General features: G+C 44.4%; 1 protein-coding gene across 2 annotated transcripts in view; it reads right to left on the bottom strand.

Moving 5' to 3' along the window:
• Positions 1-23,457, bottom strand: part of pard3ba (par-3 family cell polarity regulator beta a) — a 207,590-nt gene that overhangs the window by 121,331 nt on the left and 62,802 nt on the right. For both annotated transcript variants that reach the window (XM_085347625.1, XM_085347626.1), the window contains exons 6-12: positions 21,412-21,498; positions 21,107-21,232; positions 18,566-19,041; positions 14,768-14,907; positions 13,512-13,640; positions 4,562-4,747; positions 128-289 (exon numbers count right to left, since the gene is read on the bottom strand). In XM_085347625.1, the coding sequence (XP_085203751.1) occupies positions 128-289; positions 4,562-4,747; positions 13,512-13,640; positions 14,768-14,907; positions 18,566-19,041; positions 21,107-21,232; positions 21,412-21,498 (1,306 nt within the window). The remainder of the gene's footprint in view (positions 1-127; positions 290-4,561; positions 4,748-13,511; positions 13,641-14,767; positions 14,908-18,565; positions 19,042-21,106; positions 21,233-21,411; positions 21,499-23,457) is intronic.

Here is a 23,457-nt window from a genome sequence, read left to right as displayed (position 1 = left end):
TTTTTTATTAACAGCAACATCTTAGTTGGCAATGAAGCTCTCGATTTCTGAAATACAGCTCTCAAAAAAAAATCCCACGATGCCACAGAAGTTGGCTCTGGGATGACAAAAACAAAGCTTGCTGTACCTGCTTGGGCGCTCGGAGAACAACCACCTGGATGGTGCCTCTGGTGTTTCCTTCCGACGACATGGACCGCCTCAGGCCCTCCATGGCAGCGTTGTTGGAGCGCCCGACCAGCGATTCGCCGTTCACCGCTATCATCTGATCGTTTATACACAAACGGCCATCCTGTTGGGAGAAGACGACCGTTAGGTGCGCTTTAAGAGAAAACCTGAACGTGTCCTTTGCGGTCACACTTTATTTACTCAATTTAAGTAAAATAATAAAATGAGATCAAAGTGAGCAGAGCGTAAAAAGATTAAAACGAACTAGAATGGGTACTGATAAAGTTTTAAAAGTAAGGAAGAGAAATTTGGAGAGGTATAAAGTGTGTGTGGGTGTGTGAGAGAGAGGCCGAGTGGGAAAGAAGAAAATGGAAGAAGGGGTAGGCAAGAAAATTGTAGAGTTAGCAATCTACTGAGAGCGAGAGAGCCATGATAAATACATAGAGCAGCTAATGGAATAGCCTCCGTGGGCACTAAATCACTTCTAAGTGTTTTAAATAGCAGCCTCTTGTAGAGAGGCAACACAGAATAGTGCCCTGGAGGGAGAGCGAGGGAGCGAGGGAGGGAGGGAAATGAACGATCCAGTGAGGGAGAAGGAGAGAGAGGGGATCAAATGAAGAGAGTGATGCAAAAAGGCAATAAATGAAAGAAAACACAAGACGACACAGGGAGAGACTCCTGTGTGTGAGAAAGTCTGAAGATCCCATTATGGTCAGTGCTGCCCTTTGACCCCACCGCATTAACAAGGCACCGTTTAGGCTGACCTCAAAAATGACACAACACACACACACGTACGCGCACACCCAGAAGCACACCCAGAGTTTAAGGCCTGGCATCAAATTCAAGGATGGCATCAAAAATTGATGCTTATCCCAAATACGGCAGACGCCTGTGATATTCCCCATTAATTCCTTCATTCTCCATGTAAGCAGCTGCAGCACGATACATGTAAATTTAATTTGTTTTCTCAGCATACTCTTTGAAATGATCGTGTGACAGGATTAGGGGTAAAGTCAAAGAACTTTCTTTTTTTTATAATATATATATATATATATATATATATATATATATATATATAGCAGAAACCCAAGAAAGAGGAGGGAGACGAGGAACCATCATGGAAGGACAGGCCCCTGCACGGTATGTACCACCGGCAGATAGAGGAGGTGGCTGATATCCAGAAATCCTACCAGTGGCTGGACAAAGCTGGACTGAAAGACAGCACAGAGGCACTAATCATGGCAGCACAAGAACAAGCTCTGAGCACAAGATCCATAGAGGCTGGGGTCTATCACACCAGGCAAGACCCCAGGTGCAGGCTGTGTAAAGATGCCCCAGAGACAATCCAGCACATAACAGCAGGGTGCAAGATGCTAGCAGGCAAGGCATACATGGAACGCCATAACCAAGTGGCCGGCATAGTGTACAGGAACATCTGTGCGGAGTATAACCTGGAAGTCCCGAGGTCAAAATGGGAGATGCCCCCAAGGGTGGTGGAGAATGACCGAGCTAAGATCCTGTGGGACTTCCAGATACAGACGGACAAAATGGTGGTGGCTAACCAACCGGACATAGTGGTGGTAGACAAACAGAAGAAGACGGCCGTAGTGATCGATGTAGCGGTTCCGAATGACAGCAATATCAGGAAGAAGGAACACGAGAAGCTGGAGAAATACCAAGGGCTCAGAGAAGAGCTCGAGAGGATGTGGAGGGTGAAGGTAACGGTGGTCCCCGTGGTAATCGGAGCACTAGGTGCGGTGACTCCCAAGCTAGGCGAGTGGCTCCAGCAGATCCCGGGAACAACATCGGAGATCTCTGTCCAGAAGAGCGCAGTCCTGGGAACAGCTAAGATACTGCGCAGGACCCTCAAGCTCCCAGGCCTCTGGTAGAGGACCCGAGCTTGAAGGATAAACCGCCCGCAGGGGCGTGCTGGGTGTTTTTTTTATTTATTTATTTTTATTTATTTTTATTTATATATATATATATATATATATATATATATATATATATATATATATATATATATAAATATATATAATTGAGGCCCCCGGCCTGACACCCCTCCTCCCACCCTAAAACTATTTAATGGAAATAGGTTAGATCTCGCCACGTCTCTTCCTCATCTCCTCCTTTTCTGTGCCTGCTGTGTGATGATGTGTGTGTGTCAGTCAGGCTCAGGGGACGCCCGGGTTCCCCCCTCTGCACCGGCCTGCCGCTGCAAACTCTCATCAGGGCCCTTAGCTGCTTTTCATTAGCATGAATCGACGTCGAGGAGGAGACACACGCACACATACAGTATCTACTCTTACGCGCTGCGTTCCTGCTGAGTGTCTACACTTTTCAATTTTCTTTTTCTCCTCTTATTCCGCCTCTTTGCGTCGCTCTCTCGTTCGATACAGCTCATCTCTTCCTTCTCAGATTCCCTCCCTTCTTGCACTCGTTCACCCGCTGTCTTCTTTCATTAGGCTCCTTCCCTCCGTTCCTCGCTGCTGTCTGTCTCCCCTGCCTCGCTACTCTGTCCCAGAGACCAGTTTCGCAGCCAGCCGCAGATCTTACGACGACATTCTGTCGGAGCGCTATCCGCATCGGCAGATGTCTGAAAACTACTTCTGAAGGCACTTTTGGGAGCCTCTGTCTGGCCTGCCTGATCCCAGAACAGCTATTTATCTACAACGCCACACTCGTCTTTGCGCCTCCTTGTCGTGCAGAGCAGATCTGGGGGCAGCGACGAGAGGCGCAAAGACTTGTGACATTTGCTGGCGGACACAGATTGAGGCCAAGCAGAGGAGTCTCCAAAGTGCTGAAATAGGATGTTTTTTTTCCTGATGCACTCACAACTTGAAGTGAGCACTGAGTGATATAGATAAGACTGCTGCAGTGCTTATGTGACAAGGCCACTTGGGGTCAATGGGTGTCAAAGGTTAAGGGAAACCAAGAGGGGGCGGGGTTGGAAGCAGAGAATGACAGGAAATGGGAGAGAGGAGATGACAGGAAATGACAGAGAAAGACATCAGAAAACAGGGGAAATAGAGTGACTAAATACAACTAGATGAAACAAAAAGAAAGACAATAAGAACAATCCCCATGACATTTCTTCTATGTACCTGGGAGAAACAAAAACTGAATAAAACGATCAATCAAAGAAGCCTGAACAGTTTAAGTCTGAGATTTAAAAAAAATTGCAGATCGATTCCTAACCTGTAAATCCCCCAGGAGCTGTTTCTGCTTAGAACAGGGGAAATATTAGCTCATTTCACTGCTTCAAATGACAATTAAAATGCCTTTTTTGTTCTGGTGAGATGGATTTTGTTTTTCTTAAAGAAACATGTCAACATACAGGTCTTCTTCTGTCCTGTAAAAATATAGTTTTTCACAGGACTGCATAGAGTCCTGTGAAAAACCAAGTACACTCCATGATTCAGTGACTTGCAGAACTACCTTTAGCAGCAATAGGTTGAAGTGATTGTTTTCTCCATCTCTCACATCACTGTGAACTTTGGCCTGCTCTCCTTTACAGCGTTGGTTTGGGGGACTTTATTGATGCACAGCTCTCTTAAGGTCGCACCAAAGCACTTTAATCAGGTCTGAGTTGGACCGCTTCATTGTAGGTTTTTCTGCTTGCAGTCATTGTCCCGGTGGCCTCATATTCAACTTCTAGAATAATTTGTTATGAGTTTAATGACTGCAAGGTGCCCAGGGCTGCAAAACAAGCCCAAATCATCACCCCTCAACCATCGTGCCTTAGAGGTGGTAAGAAATATGCTAGGTTCACCATTCTACCCAAGGATACTGCAGCACGCAGCGTGAAAGAGCCAGGGATCGAACCACCAACCTTCCAATTAGCAGTCTATCCTTTCTGCCTCCTTTTTTCCATCTGTACTTTGAGTCTTGTGGTTTCCTCAGATACAACTTTGGAAACCTAAGCCATTTTTAGAGAGAAGAGGCTTTCTCCTGGGAACCCTTCCAAACAAGCCCTACTTATTCAATTAGGGTTAGCAAGAGTTTCCATAATGAAATTACTAATACAATGAATAGCCTTTTAAAATGAGTAATAGGTCAGAGGGTTGGTTGAATATTTGAAATACTAAGTTAATAGTTGTAGATGGCTGAAATACTGAAAGTTATCCAGATCCAGTTTAAAATACAGTCACCTGAATGTGAAAGGTGTTGGAAGAGTTTGTGAGGGTTATGTCAGGTGAAACAGGCTGGGAACCATTTGTTAACAATTACACTGAGCTCACAAAGTGAGCTGTCTGTTAGCCCCCCAGCAACCCTGAACTGGATAAGATGGATGGATGGAAGGAAGGAAGGCAGGAAGGAAGAAAGGATGAATGGATGGATGTTACATAAAAGTGGGATCTAAAGGCCTGAAAACATGGATGTGTCTATTTCATACCTTATAAGCAGCCCCTCCATGAATGATTGACTTGATGAAGATTCCCAGGTCCTCTCCGGTCTCCCTGGACTTGTTCCCCTTTAGGCTGACCCCCAGGCCGGCCGAGCCCGTTTCATTGAGCGGGATCTCGTACATCAGCTGCTCCCTGCCATCCTCCATCACCCGACTGCTCAAGTCCTCCCCTTTCTGAAAAACAGTAAAGAACAGAGGCTCAGGTGTTATGTAAAACACTATAATCTGTTCACACATACACCTAGAGCATACTTTACATGATAACTGCTGAGTGTGATAGCTGATGAGTGAGGCAGGAGCACCATACCCAACTGAACTGACTGATAAGGCATGTACCTACAGCACAGTGCACCGACTATACTCAACACCACGAAAAAAAAAAAAAAAAAAAGGAGGAGTGAGAGATGGATTAAAGAGATGGAAGGCAGCTGTGGGGAGTGAAAAAAAAAAAAACTGAGAGAAAAGGAAAGGAGACGGCAGGAGTGTGTGTTGTGTACTGGAAAGACAGATGAAGGTGTAGCGAGAAAAATAAGCACGCTACTGTAGAGAGGTTATTCCATTTGGAGATGAAAGGCGTAGACGGAGAGCAAGCCATTTCTAAAGGAAACATAATAACCTTTTCATACCTCCTCCTGGAGCCCTGTGGGGGAGGAAGGGGAAGGAGAGGAGAGGAGGAGGGGAGAGGATGGTGGCGCAGAGGAGCATTTAAAAGTAATAACCCGTCCCTGAGGTATATCCACTTCTTCTCTCATTCACCCCCCCACCTCGTTACATTTCGTCCTAATCTCTCAATCTCACTATACGTCCCTCCCTTCTCCACCTGCGGGTTCTTTCCTCTACTTTCTGACGCTCTTTTTTTCTTTTCACATCCGCCACCCCACGCCCACACCCTACCCGTCTGCTGCCATTTAATGTGAGGAAAATGACCAACAGCAGCACTGCTCCGAAAATGAGACGAAGGGGAGTGAAAGCAAGGGAGAAAGAGGCGACGGAAAGAGAGAAAAGGAAAATGTCTGTCATTAGAGGACGGCAAAATGGAGAGCAAGCAAAAGGGAAAATGCCAGGTTCAGACACCCAGGGGGGAAAAGAAAGAAAGAGAGCCTGCGGAGGGGAGTCTCCTCAACACCACTTCACTCCCAAGCTTCTTTTTTTTTTTGAGAAAAGAGATGGAAGGTTAAGAGGGGTTGTGTGTATATGCTTGTGCTACACATCTCTCGCTCTCTCTTTTTATTCTTGCTCGGGTTGAGGCGGAAAGTATGCGAGAGGTTTCGAAAAAATACGGCAGAGACAATAGGCGCTTTAAAGTCAGCTCTGACTCATAAGATAAGTAAATGTCAGATTGGATTTTGTTAGGAATATGCATATACATTATCACCGCCATGCCGGTTGTCACAGCTTTAAAGATCTGAGTACCCACGGCAGGATTGCGGGAGCCTTACATCACACACCTCACTCTTCAGTGAAGCAGGAATCCATATTCACATTCCCCTTGTCATCGTGGCACAGTGCTGAAGGATGTGGGAGTCAAATATGTCCTCAAGTATAATTTTAGCGAGAGAAAAAGAAAAATTCACTCTTCCTGACTCGCTGTGATCCTCCAGACCTGCAACACCGTCTCCCCCCTTGTCAGCGCTGCTTTGTCTGGGTGCTTAATTAAAACAACAGCCCGTTAAAGCCTTCGAGCCTGGAGGGATAGTCAGCTCCAAAGAGAGAGTCAAACCTCTCGACTAAGTGATGGGAAATGAGGGAAACCTAGAAGGCCGTCTGCATGGTAGCAAAGAGGTAAGCACTGATCCGATACACTGTGCTTGGTCAGTTCTATAAAAACAGTCACCTATTTTCAGGTGCTCAAATTCAGCTTACTTGTAGGCTGCTTTACAAAGAGGTGTTATCAAGTTCTTCTTCTTTTTTAATTAAAAGTGTTATAGCTCTGGGACCACCTGAGAGAAACACCAGTAACAAATACAGCAGGCATCACTGTCATCAGATATGCCCTTGATTAAATCAGAAACAAAGATGAGCTCAGTTGGAGGAGGGTTTCAAAGTGGCATGCACTGTACAGTACAGCAAACCTAGAGCACTTATAGTTTCATCACAATATAAAGAAGAATTAGACAGAGGTGGGAATTAATAAGCATTTGCATCCTGTGTCGTCTTTGGAAAAAGAAACGGTCAGCACTTTTTTTCCATGTGAATATACGATGGCTGCCTTTGATTTCATCCTTATTTGTTTCTCATCTTCTTCCAGTTATCCAGTTCAGAGGGGCTGGAGTCTATCCCATCTGTCACATGATGAAAGGTATGCACTGGATGCACTCACACTCAGACTTACAGCCAATGTAAATCACCAGCTAACTTGACACGCATGTGTTTGGATGGTGGGAGGAAGCTGACTTGACTCTTGACTTGATGAAGTAAATACTGCCCACCCCTGCAGAGGACCGGGTGGGCAAGCTGACTGGGATTTATTCAGCTCATTTTCATTGTACGTCACCAAGTTACAACAGCAGTCATCTCGAGGCCAAAAACCCCACAACAATATAGACATTAGGAACCCGACAATCCAGTATGAGCAAGAGATCTGCAACAGTAGGTGGAAATAAAGAACCAGCTCACTGCTGCAACCAGCTGGAGTGGGAGTCGAGAGAAGAGCACAGGGAGGTGACTAACAAACCAGACAAAGCACAAACTTTGGCAGAGAGACGACAAAGTTGAAGACAATAGCAGCACATGCACAGGAGAGGAAAGTGGAGGTAGTTTAGCAGCCTGAGCCTATAACCTGATCCAGATGATAAGATATAATGAGGCCCGATCATCCAGGACTTTGTATGTGAGGAAAAGGATTTGAAGGATTTGAAATTCCACTCTGGATTTTACAGGGAGCCAACGAATGAGACAGCTCCGTCTTTCCAGTCCCTGTTAGTGCTCTCACTACAACTATTAGCAAACCCCAGTAATAAGGACTTACTTCTTATCAAACTGCAATGTCCCTAATTCAGGTCAGGTCTCTCACACCTCATTTTCCAGTCTTGAAAACAGAGGTTAAAGAAACCTCAGTTCAAAAATGTTCAAGACCCACCTCAGAGTAATATGGATTAGCCCAGAATTGCCCTCATCTCCCTGGTGAGGTCAAGAGCTCTCCTTCTCCTATCTCACGGAAAATTCCGTTTTCAGTGCACGTGCACTGAAAATTTCCAGTTTCTCCATTACTCTTGTCACATCATTTTCTTGCATGAAGTAAACTTTAAGGTGAGTTAGAAACATTTCTCATTCTGATGGGCCAACAGCTCGCTGGTCTCAAACTCTGCACATACATCAGGCTGCACTCAAATGACAGTACGTAAAAATGTGTTTGAGTTAAGAGGAGACTTCAAATCGGAAATAGGGTCATTTCTGCGTTTTCATTTTACATTCTGGCCTACAGAGGTACCCCAATCTGCACAAAACATTCAAAAATGAAACGATAGCTTTATCGTTACACATCTTTAACTCGGTGCTCATAATCAGTTCCACGATACGAATAACGAGCAAAACCCAACCTTCAAAAGTCACAGAATCTATTTTCTGCTCGAGTATAATTTGAGATTTTCAGTCGGGGCTTATTTTTATCAACAAGGCATTTCAGAGTGCTGCTACTCAAAACCAGAGGCATTACAAAGACAATCTGCTTCTTCCTGCTTGAGAGACACTTGAGAAGACTCAGGTGGCAACCTGGGAGGTTTTAAATACCTCTGTGATCTAACTGCAATAACACACGAGGTGAAGGTGGACACATCAGAGCACAGCAGGCTCTTGAAAAAAAGACACTGAGAAGTTATTAAAACAAGATGTTTATTTATTCTAACTCACTGCTTATTTATATTTATTTACACAACCAAGTGATTCTCAGTAGTGGTCCAACCACGCAAACCCACTCCCACACATCGCTGATATTCCCGCTAATGCCCGTTCCTTGGGGGCAAATGGCATCCTCCAGGCGAGTGGGGCCCCTTGCCTCTCCCCTCCGCTGTTAGCCCTCAGCAATGGATCTTTAACAAGCTTTTAGTCAGGAGTGAGGCCACCCTCTTCAACACCCAAATGAGGGGACAAAAAGGAGCTTTTTCTTACCCCAGGGCGGGAGGCAAAGAGGAGATGAGGGGAGGTGACACACGGCGATTACACACAGAGCCTTTTGTCGCTGAGGATTTCTAAATGGGGGGTTTCAAAGCGGGGGGATTAGCGGTGAGAGCGACATTCAATTAAGATGCGATCTCGCCGCGCTTGACGCCGACGATGGAGCTGCCAATTAATCGCCTTAATGTCTTGCCTCCTCGCCGCTTTACACCTTTACCTCACAATGAAGAGAAAGGAAAATAAAAAATGACTGATTGGGGGATAATTCTGGAACGGCGTGAAGAGCTCCAGACAGGGAAAATAAAAAGAGAAGGAAGAATGACGGGATGTGTACAAATAAAAAGAAGACAGCCAAAGAGGCCAAGTTGATGAAAAAGACAACAGCAACACAGCAAAGTTATTTTTCTCCTCACAACCTGCTTTTTCCTGTGAGCTGGCCCTGGGCTTGGTGGCAGGAGTGGGTCAGCCATGTGCAGAGTGACCCCCCCATCCTGTCCTTGGCATGACAAACACACACTTTCTCTCACGCACACATATATATCCTGCTCTTGACAAAAACCCGCTTAAAACAGAAAAAAACATTACAAAGCAACTCTCTAATCTCCGCCCCGAAACAAAACGAGGCCCCGTGAAATAATGAGCGCGCCGAGCGGAGGAGATGCAGAAATGCTGACAGGAATGAAACTGTGATTAGAAGTTATCACTTTTTAATTACTCAGAGAGTGTGCGCTGGTGCAGGAGATGGGGTAGAAAATCGACGGCTTTTTTGTATCCTAATAAGGAGGCTAATTCACACGCTTTATTGTTATTCTTTTGACTACAACAGACCAGCATGCCTCCCAGCGCCGCTGAGCGCTTTCACAGAACCGCACGCTGCTCATGAAACATCAGTAACTCCCCTCCCTCCATTGAAACTAATCAATCAGCAGTTCAGCCAGTTCCTCTAAAAGTCTACTTTACTTGTACAAGCGAGATAAAACAGACTATATGAGCACCGGAGGAGAGAATCTTATGGGTTGGCAGCGGTCGCACGGGGAGTATAAAAACTAGACTTGCAGTGTCATGCTTCGCTTCAACTTGCTGTGCCACCAAGTGCCTGCTCTGCTGAAGTGCCCCTTGGCAAAACACTGGACCCTGATCAGCTGCTCCACAGCTGGTTTGACCTCTAACCTCCCCGTGTGCCTCAGTCAAGGCCTTACTTGTTTAATTTCAATTAAATTTGATTAATTTTTATGCGTGCATACGTGCAGCCTCCTGAAAGTAATGAATTCTACCAAATTTCACAAAGACATTGAAGTTCTGGCACAAAGTGAGCACCGCATTAGGTCAGTGAGGCCTGATAGACCGACAGATCAGCTGCTCTCAGTGTCAGCCCACATCAGCTGATGGATCAGCTGAAAGCATCCTCCTGACTAATTGCATGTAGGATGCAATCTTTAAGGCTACATCTACACTAATCCGGATAAATTTGAAAACGGCGTTTTCGTCTAAAAACGCTCTGCGTCCACACTATCGTTTTCATCCACACTGAAAACGCAACGTTCCTGTAGTGCGCACGCATGAAAACTATTCGACCTGCGTCATTTCCGTCAGCCGTTTGTTTACTTTCCGTCTCTTTGACACGTCGAGGAGGAACGTCGAGGTTTATCTGGAGCATCTGGAGCTATGTACAAACTGTTACAAATCTTTAATAGGGCTGTAAAAATTGGGAGCAAATAGAACAACTGCTGTACAATGCCGTCCGCCACCTTAGTTGAACTGGTCACATGACTGCATCATATGACTAAAATGCATCATTGTTTTCAAAAGCCTCTGTTTTTGCAGTCTAAATTTCAAATGTATCCACCTTGGAGAGCGTTTTCAAAAAGCTCAGTTTTCCTTAACCAAAAACGCTGCTTCAGTGTGGACGAAAGGCGAAAGGACGAAAGAGAAAAAGATGCGTGTTCAAAGGAAAACTTATTAGTGTGGACATGGCCTACGTTGGTCAGGCCTGCTGTGACATGCAAGCCAATTTGCAACCCACCTCCACCCCAGCTCCTCTTTTACAGGCTATTTCTGATTAGACCTGTCACTGACACTCTGAGTCATAAAACCAAATATAAATTAGCTGCAGATGAAAACAACAACCACTGGATGTAAAACCACTGTACTGAACTACAGACACTATATTGATAATCACTTCACCTGAAAAACTGGATTTGTGCACTACTCCACTACTTACACCCTGACACTAAGGATATTCCATCAAGCACCACTATGGGTTTAAACACAAACCAGCAAACCTAAACAATCCAGTGGCTATATATTGTTAGGATTAGTTTTAGTGCTAAAAGGCATGAAAAGCAGCAGGTATTACAGCTGGGGGATACACTGTTTACGATGAACTTCTAGAAAAATAAAGAAGCAAACACTTCACCCGTTTTAAGTTGCTCAATGCTCAGACTCCTCTACATTTACATAAATACAGTGAGCTTCTCTTACGTCGATTTCCTCCCCTAGAAGCTGTCTTTGTACCACGCAAGAGAAAAAAAACTCCCTGAAATCTAATCCGAGAAGAGAAATTTGAAAATGTGCACCATGAACATTTTGTAAGGCCTCCAAATGCTTTCGATTTCTAATGTGAATGAAATGAATGGAATGCTGAAGGTCACAAAGAAACACTGTAATACAAATTCCTTCAGACTCCGTTTGAGCTCAAACCTCGGACATTTGACACTAACTCCGGGAGCTCCGAAGAAATCGGGCTACCAGGAGAAAAACACGGCACAGACTGGGTGTAACAGTGATATAAGATACTTTCATACTCCAAAGAGGTTCTTTCATAAAAGCACTGAGAGAGAACAGGGTCATAAGGGGAGCCAAGCAATTTTTCTTACACTTTAAACATATCTGAGCTTTACAAGTAGTGTAAAATGGCTTCCTTGAACCTTTGTTTCAGTGTCAGTTTCAGTCAGACTCTGGATACAAGGACACACTATCTGTGCACTAATCTATCCTTTCAACTCACTGTACAGCTCTGACAGGGATACTCGAGTGTTTTCCATGCCGCATCTATGCAAAATCCAGCACAAACAACACAAAGTCCTTAACCTGTTTTCAGGTTTCACATAACATCGCATCATCGACCAAGCGCACGCAAACGCACTTTCCTTAAGTGATCCTTGAACCGAGCAGACAGACAGATAAATGTAGAGACGGGCATTTTCAGCTGAACAAAAATGTTTCTGCTCAAGAGCAAAATGAGCTTTGATAGATACAAAAGCTCATAATGCAGACGAATTACCTGCAGCAGCAATATGATGCTGGTCGATGGACTCGGCTAATTAACCTCAGCAGCTGCTGGATGTAAAACCGCTGTGCTGAACTACAGACACGAATGTTTGCTGTGTGGATGCATAAGGACGCTTTCTACAAGACGTTAAAGCCTCTAAAGCATGGAAAAATAATCACTAGTCGGGCAGGCACTCAAACACATCCTTAGGATGGAAGAGGCAGACGGGCACTTTTAATGTGTCTGCATCTTCTTGATATCCGACCACCGGCACGAAATTCCACAATAATTCAGTACAAGCATTTGGAAACATCCAGTATCATTAAGGAGAGCGCAGGAAGGTGGGAGGTGTGTCCTGTAGCATTGTGTGTTTAAGTGTGCGTTTGCTCATTTGCATGCATTTAACTGCAAACTTTTTCTCTGCAGTTCTTTCCGCATCTGCGTATTTATGTTTTTTGTTTTTAGTGGGGAGGAGTCTGCACATCTAAAGTCAATCAATAGAACCACTAGAGAGAGAGTGTGTGTAGTGTCTTTGTGAGTCTATCTCTAAGTGTGTGTGCGTGCGCGCTTAGGGGACATCAAAATGTCTTTGAGGTGGAGGACTGTGCTGGAGATAAGGGCCAGATCTCACGGGGCACCAACAACTTCAACAACTTCGACAGATACAGGAGTGAGAGGCCCCCCCTCCCTCTCTCCCTCCCTCCCCAACTCTTTAAGTCTCTCTCTAATGCACAAATACAAGCAAGTGTTAGATGAAGACTGTAGAGTCTCTTCAAAGTGCACTTGTTATGCCAAGACTGCTGGGCCATTAATGAGGGCAAACTATTTTCGGAAGCAGCAACTTAGCTGTTTAAAGATGTGCGATGTGTTCGGCGCGCGCGTGTGTGCGCGTGAGTTTTATATCAAGGTCTAGGTGTTCGGGAGTTTAAGTGTGCGCAGCTCGCCTAGGTGTGAATATGCATCAGTCACTACAAAGCCCCCGCGCGTCTTTCTCACAGTGCTTTGAAGTAATGGGAAGGGAATAATCAGAATAACCAGAGGACAGAAAGGAGAGAACAGGCGAAAACATCATTTACGCAGAGCGAGTGACTTTCAAGGGGCCAGCTGGCTTTCTGTGTGTGTTTATTGATAAGATGTCCCTTGTGAGGCTCGGTCACATTGTGCCGGCTTCTGACCCCACCGGCCGCAACAGGTAAACAGTCACTTAACACCCGGGGCGTGCCGACAAGCATGGACACACTTGCGCGTTTCCTCTGGGGCCCCGCTGTGGCTTGTGTGTCTGAGCGTGTGTGTGACTTCCTCTGGCATCACTGTGTCAACAAACCAGAGAGGAACAGGAAGGCCAGAGCTCGTGCTCCGGGTGTGTTTGTGTGTCTGTGGTGCAAAAAAAAAAAATCAAGATGAAGAGGATTTGCTCCTTTGAAAGGAAAAGAAAGGGAAAATGTCACAATGTAGGGATGAAGCAGAGACCACCAGAGAAAGCAAGTGATCAACAAAGAAGAGTGAAGGGACGTTGTGTGGATGCTGCGTTTTTGCGTATTCACGCTCTCTTACCAGCTCCCTAGGCAGGAACATGTCCTCCTGCCGAGCCACCACCAGAGACACGCTCTCTCCCTGCTTGGTGCTGCGCAGCATGGCCACCAGCTCCTCCTGGCTACGGCCTGTCATGTCTACTCCGTTTACCTACACACAAACACACACGAGACGGGGAAAAAAGGCAAACACACAAACAGGAGTAGATTAAAGCTTAGTGTATTATCCACTGGCAGTGCTCCACTAACACGTATCGAATGAAAGTAACAGAGGATCAGATGGAGATGCTTCTGTGTGTGGGCTGGTTCTCCAAAATGAAAATAAAACATATGTTCTTGTGTTTCTCTGCGATAGCTTGGCTATATCGGTCTAGCTTAGGGGTTCTCAAAATGGCATCTGTGACACACAGCCATGGGGTCCACAAAATAATTTGCTGTAAATCATAAACACTAGCTGTTTGATAAAATAAGTGTTTGGTTATCAGAAAAGCAGATTTTAAAAAATATGCTCTAATTAAAAGGAAACACTGCTCAAAAACATTAAAAGCATCAAGTCAGTTGAACTTGTGGGATATTGACCTGGTCAGTTAAGTAGCAGTTGGAGTCTGTTTATCAGTTTCAGCTGCTTTGGTGTTAATGAAACTAACAGCAGGTGCACTAAAGGGACAACAATGGGACGACCACTAAAACAGGAATGGTTTTTACAGTTAGAGGTCACTGACTTTTTTCCTTCTTCATCTTTTCTGACTGTTTTTTTTAACCTAGTTTTGCATTTGGCAGAGGTTACACAGGTATACCAACTCCTCCAGGATGGTGCATCAATATGTGCCATTGCCTGAAGGCTTGCCGTTTCTCCCAGCACAGGAGACAGATTTCAGGAGACAAACAGTTACTCTAGGAAAGCTGGACAGGGCCGTAGAAGACCTTTAACCCATCATCAGGACCAGTGTTTGCTCCTTTGTGTAAGGAGGAACAGGATGAGCACTGCTAGAGCTACAAAATGACCTCGGATAGGATGCTGGTGTGAATGTCTCTGACCAAACAATCAGTATCAGGGACCAAAATATCCTAATGGGCCTTGCACTCACTGCCCGGCAACTGGCATTTGCCATAAGATACCAGAATTGGCAGGTGTGTTTTCCACAGGTGAGAGCAGGCTCACCCTGAGTACACGTTGCACACCGTGTGATCCAGAGAGTTAAACTTCCTGCTGATAACGACAGGTCTCGGCTCTACTTCGCACACATTGGATGATCTTCATAAAAACCTGTGTTTTACCTCCAGGATGCGGTCTCCTGGCTGTAGGCGTCCATCCTTCACTGCTGCACCTCGCGACAAAATGCTCTTCACCAAGATGGGCCCCGGCCCTTGGACAGATGAATCCCTTGTTACCACGGTGAAACCCAGACCCTCAGAGCCTGTGGGAAAGAGGCAACATGAGTCACACTGTGCACGGGGGATGTCTCTGCTCCTGAAAATGAGACTTAATTACAAATTTTATGACTTTTTAATTTCATTTTAATTGAATTTCCCTCTCATCATCCCAGTCTTTCACTTTTCTCCTTCTCCAAGTTTTCTCCCCTCTCTTCCTCTCCTGAACTCTGTCTGCAGTCTGCATCTTCTCCCCATTAACTACTGTTTAAGTGCCTGTTTCCCTATGGGGGTTAGTTGCCTGGCTCAGCCTCTGAGCCCCCGGGAGCCGGCTTCTCTCCTAGCCGGATTAGACAGACTGTCTTTAATTTCACGTGTGAGCAGGCCGAACGGTGGCTGATGAAGGGAGGTAGAGGAAGAAGATGGAACGAAGGTGGAGGTGGAGGAAAAAAAAAAAGAGTGACGAGCAGAGAAAAACCAGAGAGATATTATTCCCTTCTCTAGCTTTCTCCCCAGGGGTTGCGATGTGATTTCCACAAAGATTTTCCTTGTGCTTTTGAGCCTACATTTACTTTGTGTGTATTCATTTACAAGTGTGTGTGTGTGTTTTCTGAGCCCACACACACATGCATGAACCATCATCCCCCAGAGCCTCCGCCCTCTCCCTTTTTCACGGCCTCACAAGCCCCAAGCCATGAGTGAAATGTGCCACACTCTGTGTGTGTGTGTGTGTGTGTGTGTGTGTGTGTAGGGAGAGCAAAGCCGCCGTGGCATACTAAAGGCGGTGAGCGATGCTATCTGGTCTCCGAGCTAAGCCTCTGCCTGCCCTACATTAGCGCACCTAAACCTCACCGCCTGTCAATCACGGAGAGAAGGAGCCTGTTGCCGAGGGAGAGGGTGTTAGAAACCCCATAATATCCTCTGCTCTGATCTTGCATCAGGTGAAAGGGATAGACGGGGAAGCCAGGGAAGAAAAAAAAAAATCTAACAAAAAGAGGGTGAAGAGAAATGGGGAAGAAAAGTGTGATGGAAAAACGAAGAAACTAACAATAAAACAGTCGTGAATGGGCTTTGAGCTGGAAAGTGTGAGGCCCAATTTCTTCTATCCTTTCATCTGGATGTCTTGCCTTTTTTTCTGGATACCACACGTGTGTGTGTGTGTGTGTGTGTGTGTGTGCATGTAGCCCAATTACAGCTATCTTTTCACTGCCCCGTAACACTACAGGTTGCTAGAACAGACCCTATTCACAGTCATAAGAACCCATTCCCATGCTATCAACACTTCAGCACTGAGGGATAAGAGATGAGGTGCCTGAGATGCCAGACTGAGTCAGTCTAGGTTTAAACCTACGGGCGTAACAACTAGACAGCTCTGAGTCATTATTGAGGAATTGGAAAAATGAAAAAAATCTTCATAGTGAAATATTAAAGCTAACCACAGTGGACGGCAATTTTATTGGAGTCTGAATGTGATAAAAATCAATCAATTGTGTCACTGGTGAGAACAACATCCAGGGCTAAGTGAGCCGCTTTGACTTTAACAAATCTGGAGAATAAAAGCTTTTTTTAAAAAAAAGCACGAGCAGTCAAGAGTCCTTAAAAGGAGAATGCAATGGCAAAATAAATGGGAAAACTCCAGTATTTTTGTACTGCACTTGTGAAGATGGAGGCCTCACAAATAATGAATAGTATCAATGTAGCAGAGCCTGAGAAATCCTGAACAAAAACACTGAGTCAGAGTCTTTCAGCACCGCCTACAACTGCAAAGCTCTCCAGCGAGTAGTGCGGTGCTCTGAACGGATAATTGGAGGTGAGCTTCCCTCCCTCCAAGACATCTACAGGAAGCGGTGCCTGAGGAAAGCGGGGAGGATCATCAAGGACTCCAGTCACCCCAGCCATAAACTGTTCAGACTGCTTCCATCAGGAAGGAGGTTCTGCAGCATCCGGTCCCGTACCAGCAGACTGAGAGACAGCTTCTTCCATCAGGCCATCAGACTGCTGAACACGTCATAGACACCTCAGCTTCACTACTGGAACTTCAACATTATGCACTCCACACTGTATATAAATGCCACTTGTTTTGCACATATTCAACTCTGTATATTTTATATATTTTATTATTATTATTATTATTATTATTATTATTATTATTATTATTATTTTATTTTTTTACTATTTAATTTGTAAAAATGTGTATACACACACACACACACACACACACACACAGGAAAATATTTAGTATACACATCCAGAAATGCATACACTATTATATATTGTACATATATTTATTAGTTTCAGGTTGGCCATTCTTGTATTTTGCTCGTTTGTGTTGTTGTGTTTGCACATCTCTGTTGCTTGTGGGGCTCGCACACAAGAATTTCACTCGCATGTGCTGTGCCAGTGTGCCTGCACATGTGATGTGACAATAAAAAGTGATTTGATTTGATTTTTCACAGGGGTCCAGTGGCTCTGAATCCACAATACAAAAGAAGCGGTCGTCAGTCAAGGATCCATCTTCCCATAGGCTGTTACCTCTCAACTTTGCTGCTACTGCTGATGGACTCGTTAGGTTGCTAACAGAGCTGTGGAAAGGCCATTTTAAGATAAGAAAACTTCAAGTCGCATGAAGTGCAACAGCTCAACATCAGTGAGGAGCAGAGAAACCGAGGGATTGCTGAATCGCTGTAGCTGTCTGAGACACTGCTGAGCTGTGGGTTCAACTTTGTTGAGAAATACATAGTTAACAGTCTGGTCCATAATTTGTTGGACAGAGATCATAATTTGCCTCTTTGCACCACCTGCAGCACCGATTTTTATACACAGCTCACAATTTTTGGGCAAAGTCTAATCTGGCTGTAAAACCTCTTTATTCCCATTCATGAAGGCATCAGTTGAGCGTAGACCTCGACAATGATACGTGTTCTTGGTCTTGACTTGGTTAGATGATGATTTATTCATTTTTTTCACCATTTAAGTGTTGCTGAACTGACGTATTCGTCCTTTCTAAGAATGAACCAGATAGCTGATTTAGTCAACTAAGATTTGGTTGTCTGGTTTATTTTGGTGTTTCAGCCCAAAGACGGGTGTTAAGTGACCTCACATACACAGACATCTGTTTAAACCTCATCCTTCAACTTCAGATTCACATTTGCTTCATTTGTCATGAAGTAGCAAAACAACAGGTCTCAGCTGGATATGAAACTACTTGTCAATTAAATGTCCAACTAATTTGAAGCTTCTGAAAACAGGGGCTGTGTATATAAAAGTTTATGTAATTCCTGCTCAGTTACTGCAAAATTATTTATAAAACCTCTTGAATTAAAGCTGAAAGTCTGCACTTCAATCAGATATTTACAATAAGGACCTAATTCAAATAATCAAGGAGTTGCTTATACACCATGGATTTGGAGAAACATAACATCCTTAGCTTAATTCAATTCAATGCATACAGCACTAATTGACAACAACAGTCACCTCAAAGGGCTTTATATTGCCTGGTAAAGAAAAAAACCCAACAAAATTGCACTTTGGCGACAGTAGGAAGGAAAAACTCCCTTTTAACAGGAAGAAACCTTAGAACCAGGCTCAGGGGGGGCGGCATCTGCCACGACCGGTTGGGGGTGATGGGGGAGAGAGAGAAAAAAAACTTAATGATGGAACATGATGATCATCAGTGAATACAACACATGTATATAAGAAATTTACCTTTCTTCAAGTCAATTTTCATCTTCTTGCCACCCTTCCTTCCTGTGAGGTTAGACATGTTGGCGGAAGCAGGACTCCTACTGGCCAGTGGGCTCTCACTGCGGGGCCAAGTTGTCGGAGACGAGCTCGCAGCCCTGGCTGTGGACGTGGGAGACGCTCTCTCTAAAGAGCCGTACACAGACTGAACAGACTCCACCGGTTGTGAGTTTACCAGAGTTGGCTCTGGGGTCTTCGTGTGTGCGTCTGGTCGCCTCATATCTGTCCTGGTGTTCATTTTAGGTTCTGGTTTGGGTTCTGGCTTGGGGTCGGCTTTAGTGCGCGTCACCACTGGACTGCCTTTGGTAGACGAGTCTTTGCTGTCGCTGGTGAAAAGCTGACCTATGAAGCTTTTCTCATAGCGTGACTTGTTGGCTACAGGAAGAACCTCCACATGCACTGAAGGCAAGCCCATAGCTTGGCGGAACACTTCCTGAGACCTAGAGAGGGAGACAAGGATAATTTAGGAAAAGTAAAAAAAACAAGATGACAACTTTAATCGCTCTCTCTTTGCTTTGTGGAACATTACAAACCTGTAAACCAACAAAGGAGAACTCAAAAGTGAGGCTGAACACAGAAAGAAAGAGAACACAGAATTGGAAAGCAAAGAAGGAGAGGGTGAATGAGGCTTGTGCTTCACTAAAGGGCTGTATTATAGTTTGGATTAACAACAGTGACTCCTCCAGCTGGCTTGGGACACTGTGGTCCCTATCAGATGGTGAGACCTTGAAGCAGGATCCTATTCCAGCTTTAATACTTGTACTACTTGTACATACTATTGTTTGAGTACTTACGATTGTTTTTTTTTGTACTTTTTATATTTTACATTTATATTTATTATTGAAACTTGCACCAAGGGAGTGGCACTCCAATTTCGTTGTACTCTGTACAATGACAATAAAGGCTATTCTATTCTATTCTAATAGACCACTATCAGCCCCACATTCACACAAAACAGAGAACAGAGTGAGATGCAGTTAAATTGACCCATTCAGAAAGAGATATAGGACGGGGGAAAAAAACCCAGAAAGGACACGGACAGGAGTTTGAAGTGTGTGCGCTGAAAACATGAGAAGAAAAAAAAAATAGAATAATACAGAGACAAAAAAATACGCCATCGGTAGAGCAGATGTGGTGTGAGATAGGATAGAGCAGAGAATGTGAAGGATTTGTCTGGTTAATAAAGGAAGCAAAGTGAGTGACAGTTGGGGTATTTCTACAGCGTTATAGTGGTGACAGGATGAGTGGGAGTACACACACACACACTTTTTTTTGCTTTTACGTTTTTAGCTCCTCATCACATCCCTGACACGCACACATATACACCACATGTCTTGGGTTGTGTCAGGATAAGCCGATCCGCCTCAGATCCAATTTGGATGATGTTAACAAATAAATTTCAAATCTTTTCGTCTTTTCCTAGCAACAAGGTTACAATCTTCTGCCAAATGGAATCACCTGGAACACTTATTTTTGCCATTTGAACAAAAGAATAATCAGACAATCAGCAAAACCAAAGCGCATAAGGACGGATTAAGCAAACAGCAAACAAAAAACTCACAGGAGCCAGGTCCGGAAGAAGAAGAATGGAGAAAGAAAGGGAAACATAGACGAGGGGAAACAAATGGGAAAGTAAGCTTTTAAGATCCTCCACAGTCTGGGTCCACGGTTTAATTACGTCTCCTTTAGCCCTGTGGATATTCTCAGAGGAGAGCTAAAGATAAGCAACATCAACAAACGCGAGCAACCATTGTCACCGTCTAAGCAAGTAATGCAATTCCCACCTGGTGGCAACCAACGTCTTCAAGGTGGCTAAAAACACATTTCTGGAGCAGCTGATGCAAATCCTTTAACTCTTTCCTCCAAAAAGACGACATCTGACGACCCCCCCATTACCACAGCAGAACATCTGCCTCTAGCTCACCTCAAGCATCCTCCTGTCACACCAACCCCTCTACATGTCCTCCTTCACTACATCCATGAATCTCCTCTGTGGTCTTCCTCTTTTCTCCCTGCCATCCAGCTCCATATTTAACATCCTTTGCTCACTATATTCACTCTCCCTCCTCTGCACATGTCCAAACCATTTCAACCTTGCTTCTCTCCATTTCCCATGTCTGTTAAAAGCTCAGCCATGACATTAAACATCCTCATGCGACCAGAACAGACGCACTGAGGGGGATATGAGCCCGCTAGGGTCGTCTTTTAGTGTCTGGCACCAGGATCTCATTGAGTTCTGTGAATGGATGCATGGGGGCTTGGACGTCTTGTGGCGCATCCCGCAGACACTCAACCTGAGCAGGCCATTACACGTTGAGCAGTGTTGCCTGTAAGATGTTAATCTGTTTATTTTATTAAGAACATATCCCCATGCATGAAACATAGGTTGCATGCTGAAACTATTAAGTAAATCTAATACACTGTACATGTTTCAGATCAAATATTAGCTTTGATTTTGGTTTCTGTGTTGAAAAACTGCACTCCCACACACACTGGCCTACTTACTGTGCAAAGGTCTTGTCCTGCAGTGGTGTATCATTGATTTGGACGATGCACTCGTCCTCCTTGAAGAGATTCTCCTTCTTGGACCGACTGTTTTCCTCGATGCCTTTAATGTGGAGGCCAAGGGGTCTTGCGACAAATACAGTATGGAGTCAATATGAAATCACGGAGGTAAACACGCATGACTACATGGCAACATTCGAGTAACTTCTGCATTTTTATGAGTCAACATTGCCATCTGCCTTTCCTTGCGCCTGCCTGCTTGATTATGAGAGGATGTGAAGAAGAGAGCGTTTATGTGAGCTTACCGTCCATTGAGCGAGGAGCAGTATGGGACCACGTGTATACCCAGGGGCCCACGGTCACCAGGGAACTCGACTGTCCTCGTAAGACTACTGCCAAAAAATACACAAATCGGGGACATGAAATCCTGAAAATGCAGATACAGTAAAAAACAACAACAACAACAACAAAAAGCTACACACACTCAACCTTTCCATTTGCATTTTCCTCCAGGCTACACAGATAGGGATACAAATTAGCTTACAGGTAGCCCTGCCAAAAATCGGAATTATGTGTGTGTGTTTTTGTGTGTGGGGTGTGTGCGATTGAGGACGCAGGTGGCTACTTCACCCCTTATCTACCTGCCTCTCAACTACCCAATCTAGCCGGTGGACAAAAGAAGAGAGCAGGAGATAAAAGAAAGAGACAGATAGAGGAGCAGATACAGATGAAACAGAATGAGGTTCTCTAATAATCTCTGCAGAGCCTTGAACTGTGGCTTTTAGCCGCAGATAAACAAGGACAATACCACTAAAGATAAACAAGAAGAGGGCTGCTTTTGATATTGGCTAGAGGAGAGAGGGGGACCTGCACGCTACGAGAAGATCAGAGAACTCCATCTCTGTCTGCAGGTTTGTTCTTATAAACACAATTATGGATCGTGTCTTCACCAAATTAATACAGTACGGAATTAATATACTAGTGCGTGCAGATTAAAAGCATTCTTTAAGTTTAAAACTGCTTTTTTTAAAACTTATTTGTATGCTTTGGACTAATCTCGAGTATATCTGGTTCTTCTGGGCACCAGATTTGTTGCTGATGTGGAAAAAAGTTGTTATCTAGATGGGTTTAGAGTGGAAATTAAACTGTTGACCTTTTTGTTTGAAAGAGCAAAGCCTAAACACAGTGGAGGTTACCCACAATGATATTTTTAACATGTGGATGACAAGTGACAGGTCCTTATTTTTAAAGCAGTACTACTGCTGTGTGTCATGTTATTTTTGTCATTTCATTGTTGTGCATTGTGATGTGATGCAAACCTCACAGCACAGCAGTCTCGCTACCATCTTGTCAACCTTCCCTTTCACTCTTTGCTCCTATCCTTCAGTCACAAATCGCCCCAGACACTCGTCTCCACCCTGCCTGCGCTCCGTTCCTCACCTCTCTTGGGCACTCTCCATCGCTTTCAGGCATTTAAACTCATCTCCCTTCACCTTTCTTTCCATCTCCCTCTCATTCACACGTGTATTTTCTCTTACGTCTACAGAGTTTGATTCCTCTTCCCTCCAGAGCATACCTCCACCTCTCCAGGCTCCTGCTATAACTACAGATAACCCTGTCGTCTGTGAACATCACAGTCCAGGGAGACTCCTGCTGGACCTCATCTCTACATAGGATGGATGTGGTGTGCTTTCTTCTCACAAAAACATGACCAGATTGTTTGTGAAAAATTACAAAATAAATTGCAGTTAAACACAGAGATCTAATTAATGGAAAGTTTTGAATATTTTATCCTCATGGCTCATCTAAGTGTGCAAATCTCCATTTCCTCCTAACTGCATACTCAAGTGTAGTTAAACAAGTCACTGAAACCTTAATTGCTACTAATGTGTGTAACTATAAACTGTAAACTATAAGTCCGTTTGGAAACCAAGTCTCTTAGTTTATTGTAACTAAATGGATTTAATTGATTGGTTCTTATGTAGTACTCTTCTGCTCCACACAAAGAGCTTCATGTCTCATTCGCCCACTCACATTCACACTCTGATGAACACATCCTGAGATGGAAGTATTTTTCCCGAGGATACTTTGGCAAACAGGAATTGAACCGCCAGCCCTCTGAATAATACAGTGAGCCACAAACACCCCATACCTCTTAAAAAGTTATGTGTACACGTAAAACCATGACTTCAGTCATCTGGAGAATGAAGCAAAGCCTAATATATTACATTACATTCATTAGGCGTGTGCCATTTGTCCACTGTGAGTCTGTGGATTCTGCCTCCACAGAAAGAAGTCGTCCAAACTTTACGAACGAGCAAATAAACATCTGTTTAGTTGTAAAGTAAAGG

This window comes from Diplotaxodon limnothrissa, linkage group LG23 (genome assembly GCF_057381915.1).
Source record: "Diplotaxodon limnothrissa isolate DT_005_m linkage group LG23, D_limnothrissa_male_GT1.1, whole genome shotgun sequence".
Taxonomy (NCBI): domain Eukaryota; kingdom Metazoa; phylum Chordata; class Actinopteri; order Cichliformes; family Cichlidae; genus Diplotaxodon; species Diplotaxodon limnothrissa.
This window is presented reverse-complemented; position numbering and strand designations above follow the sequence as displayed.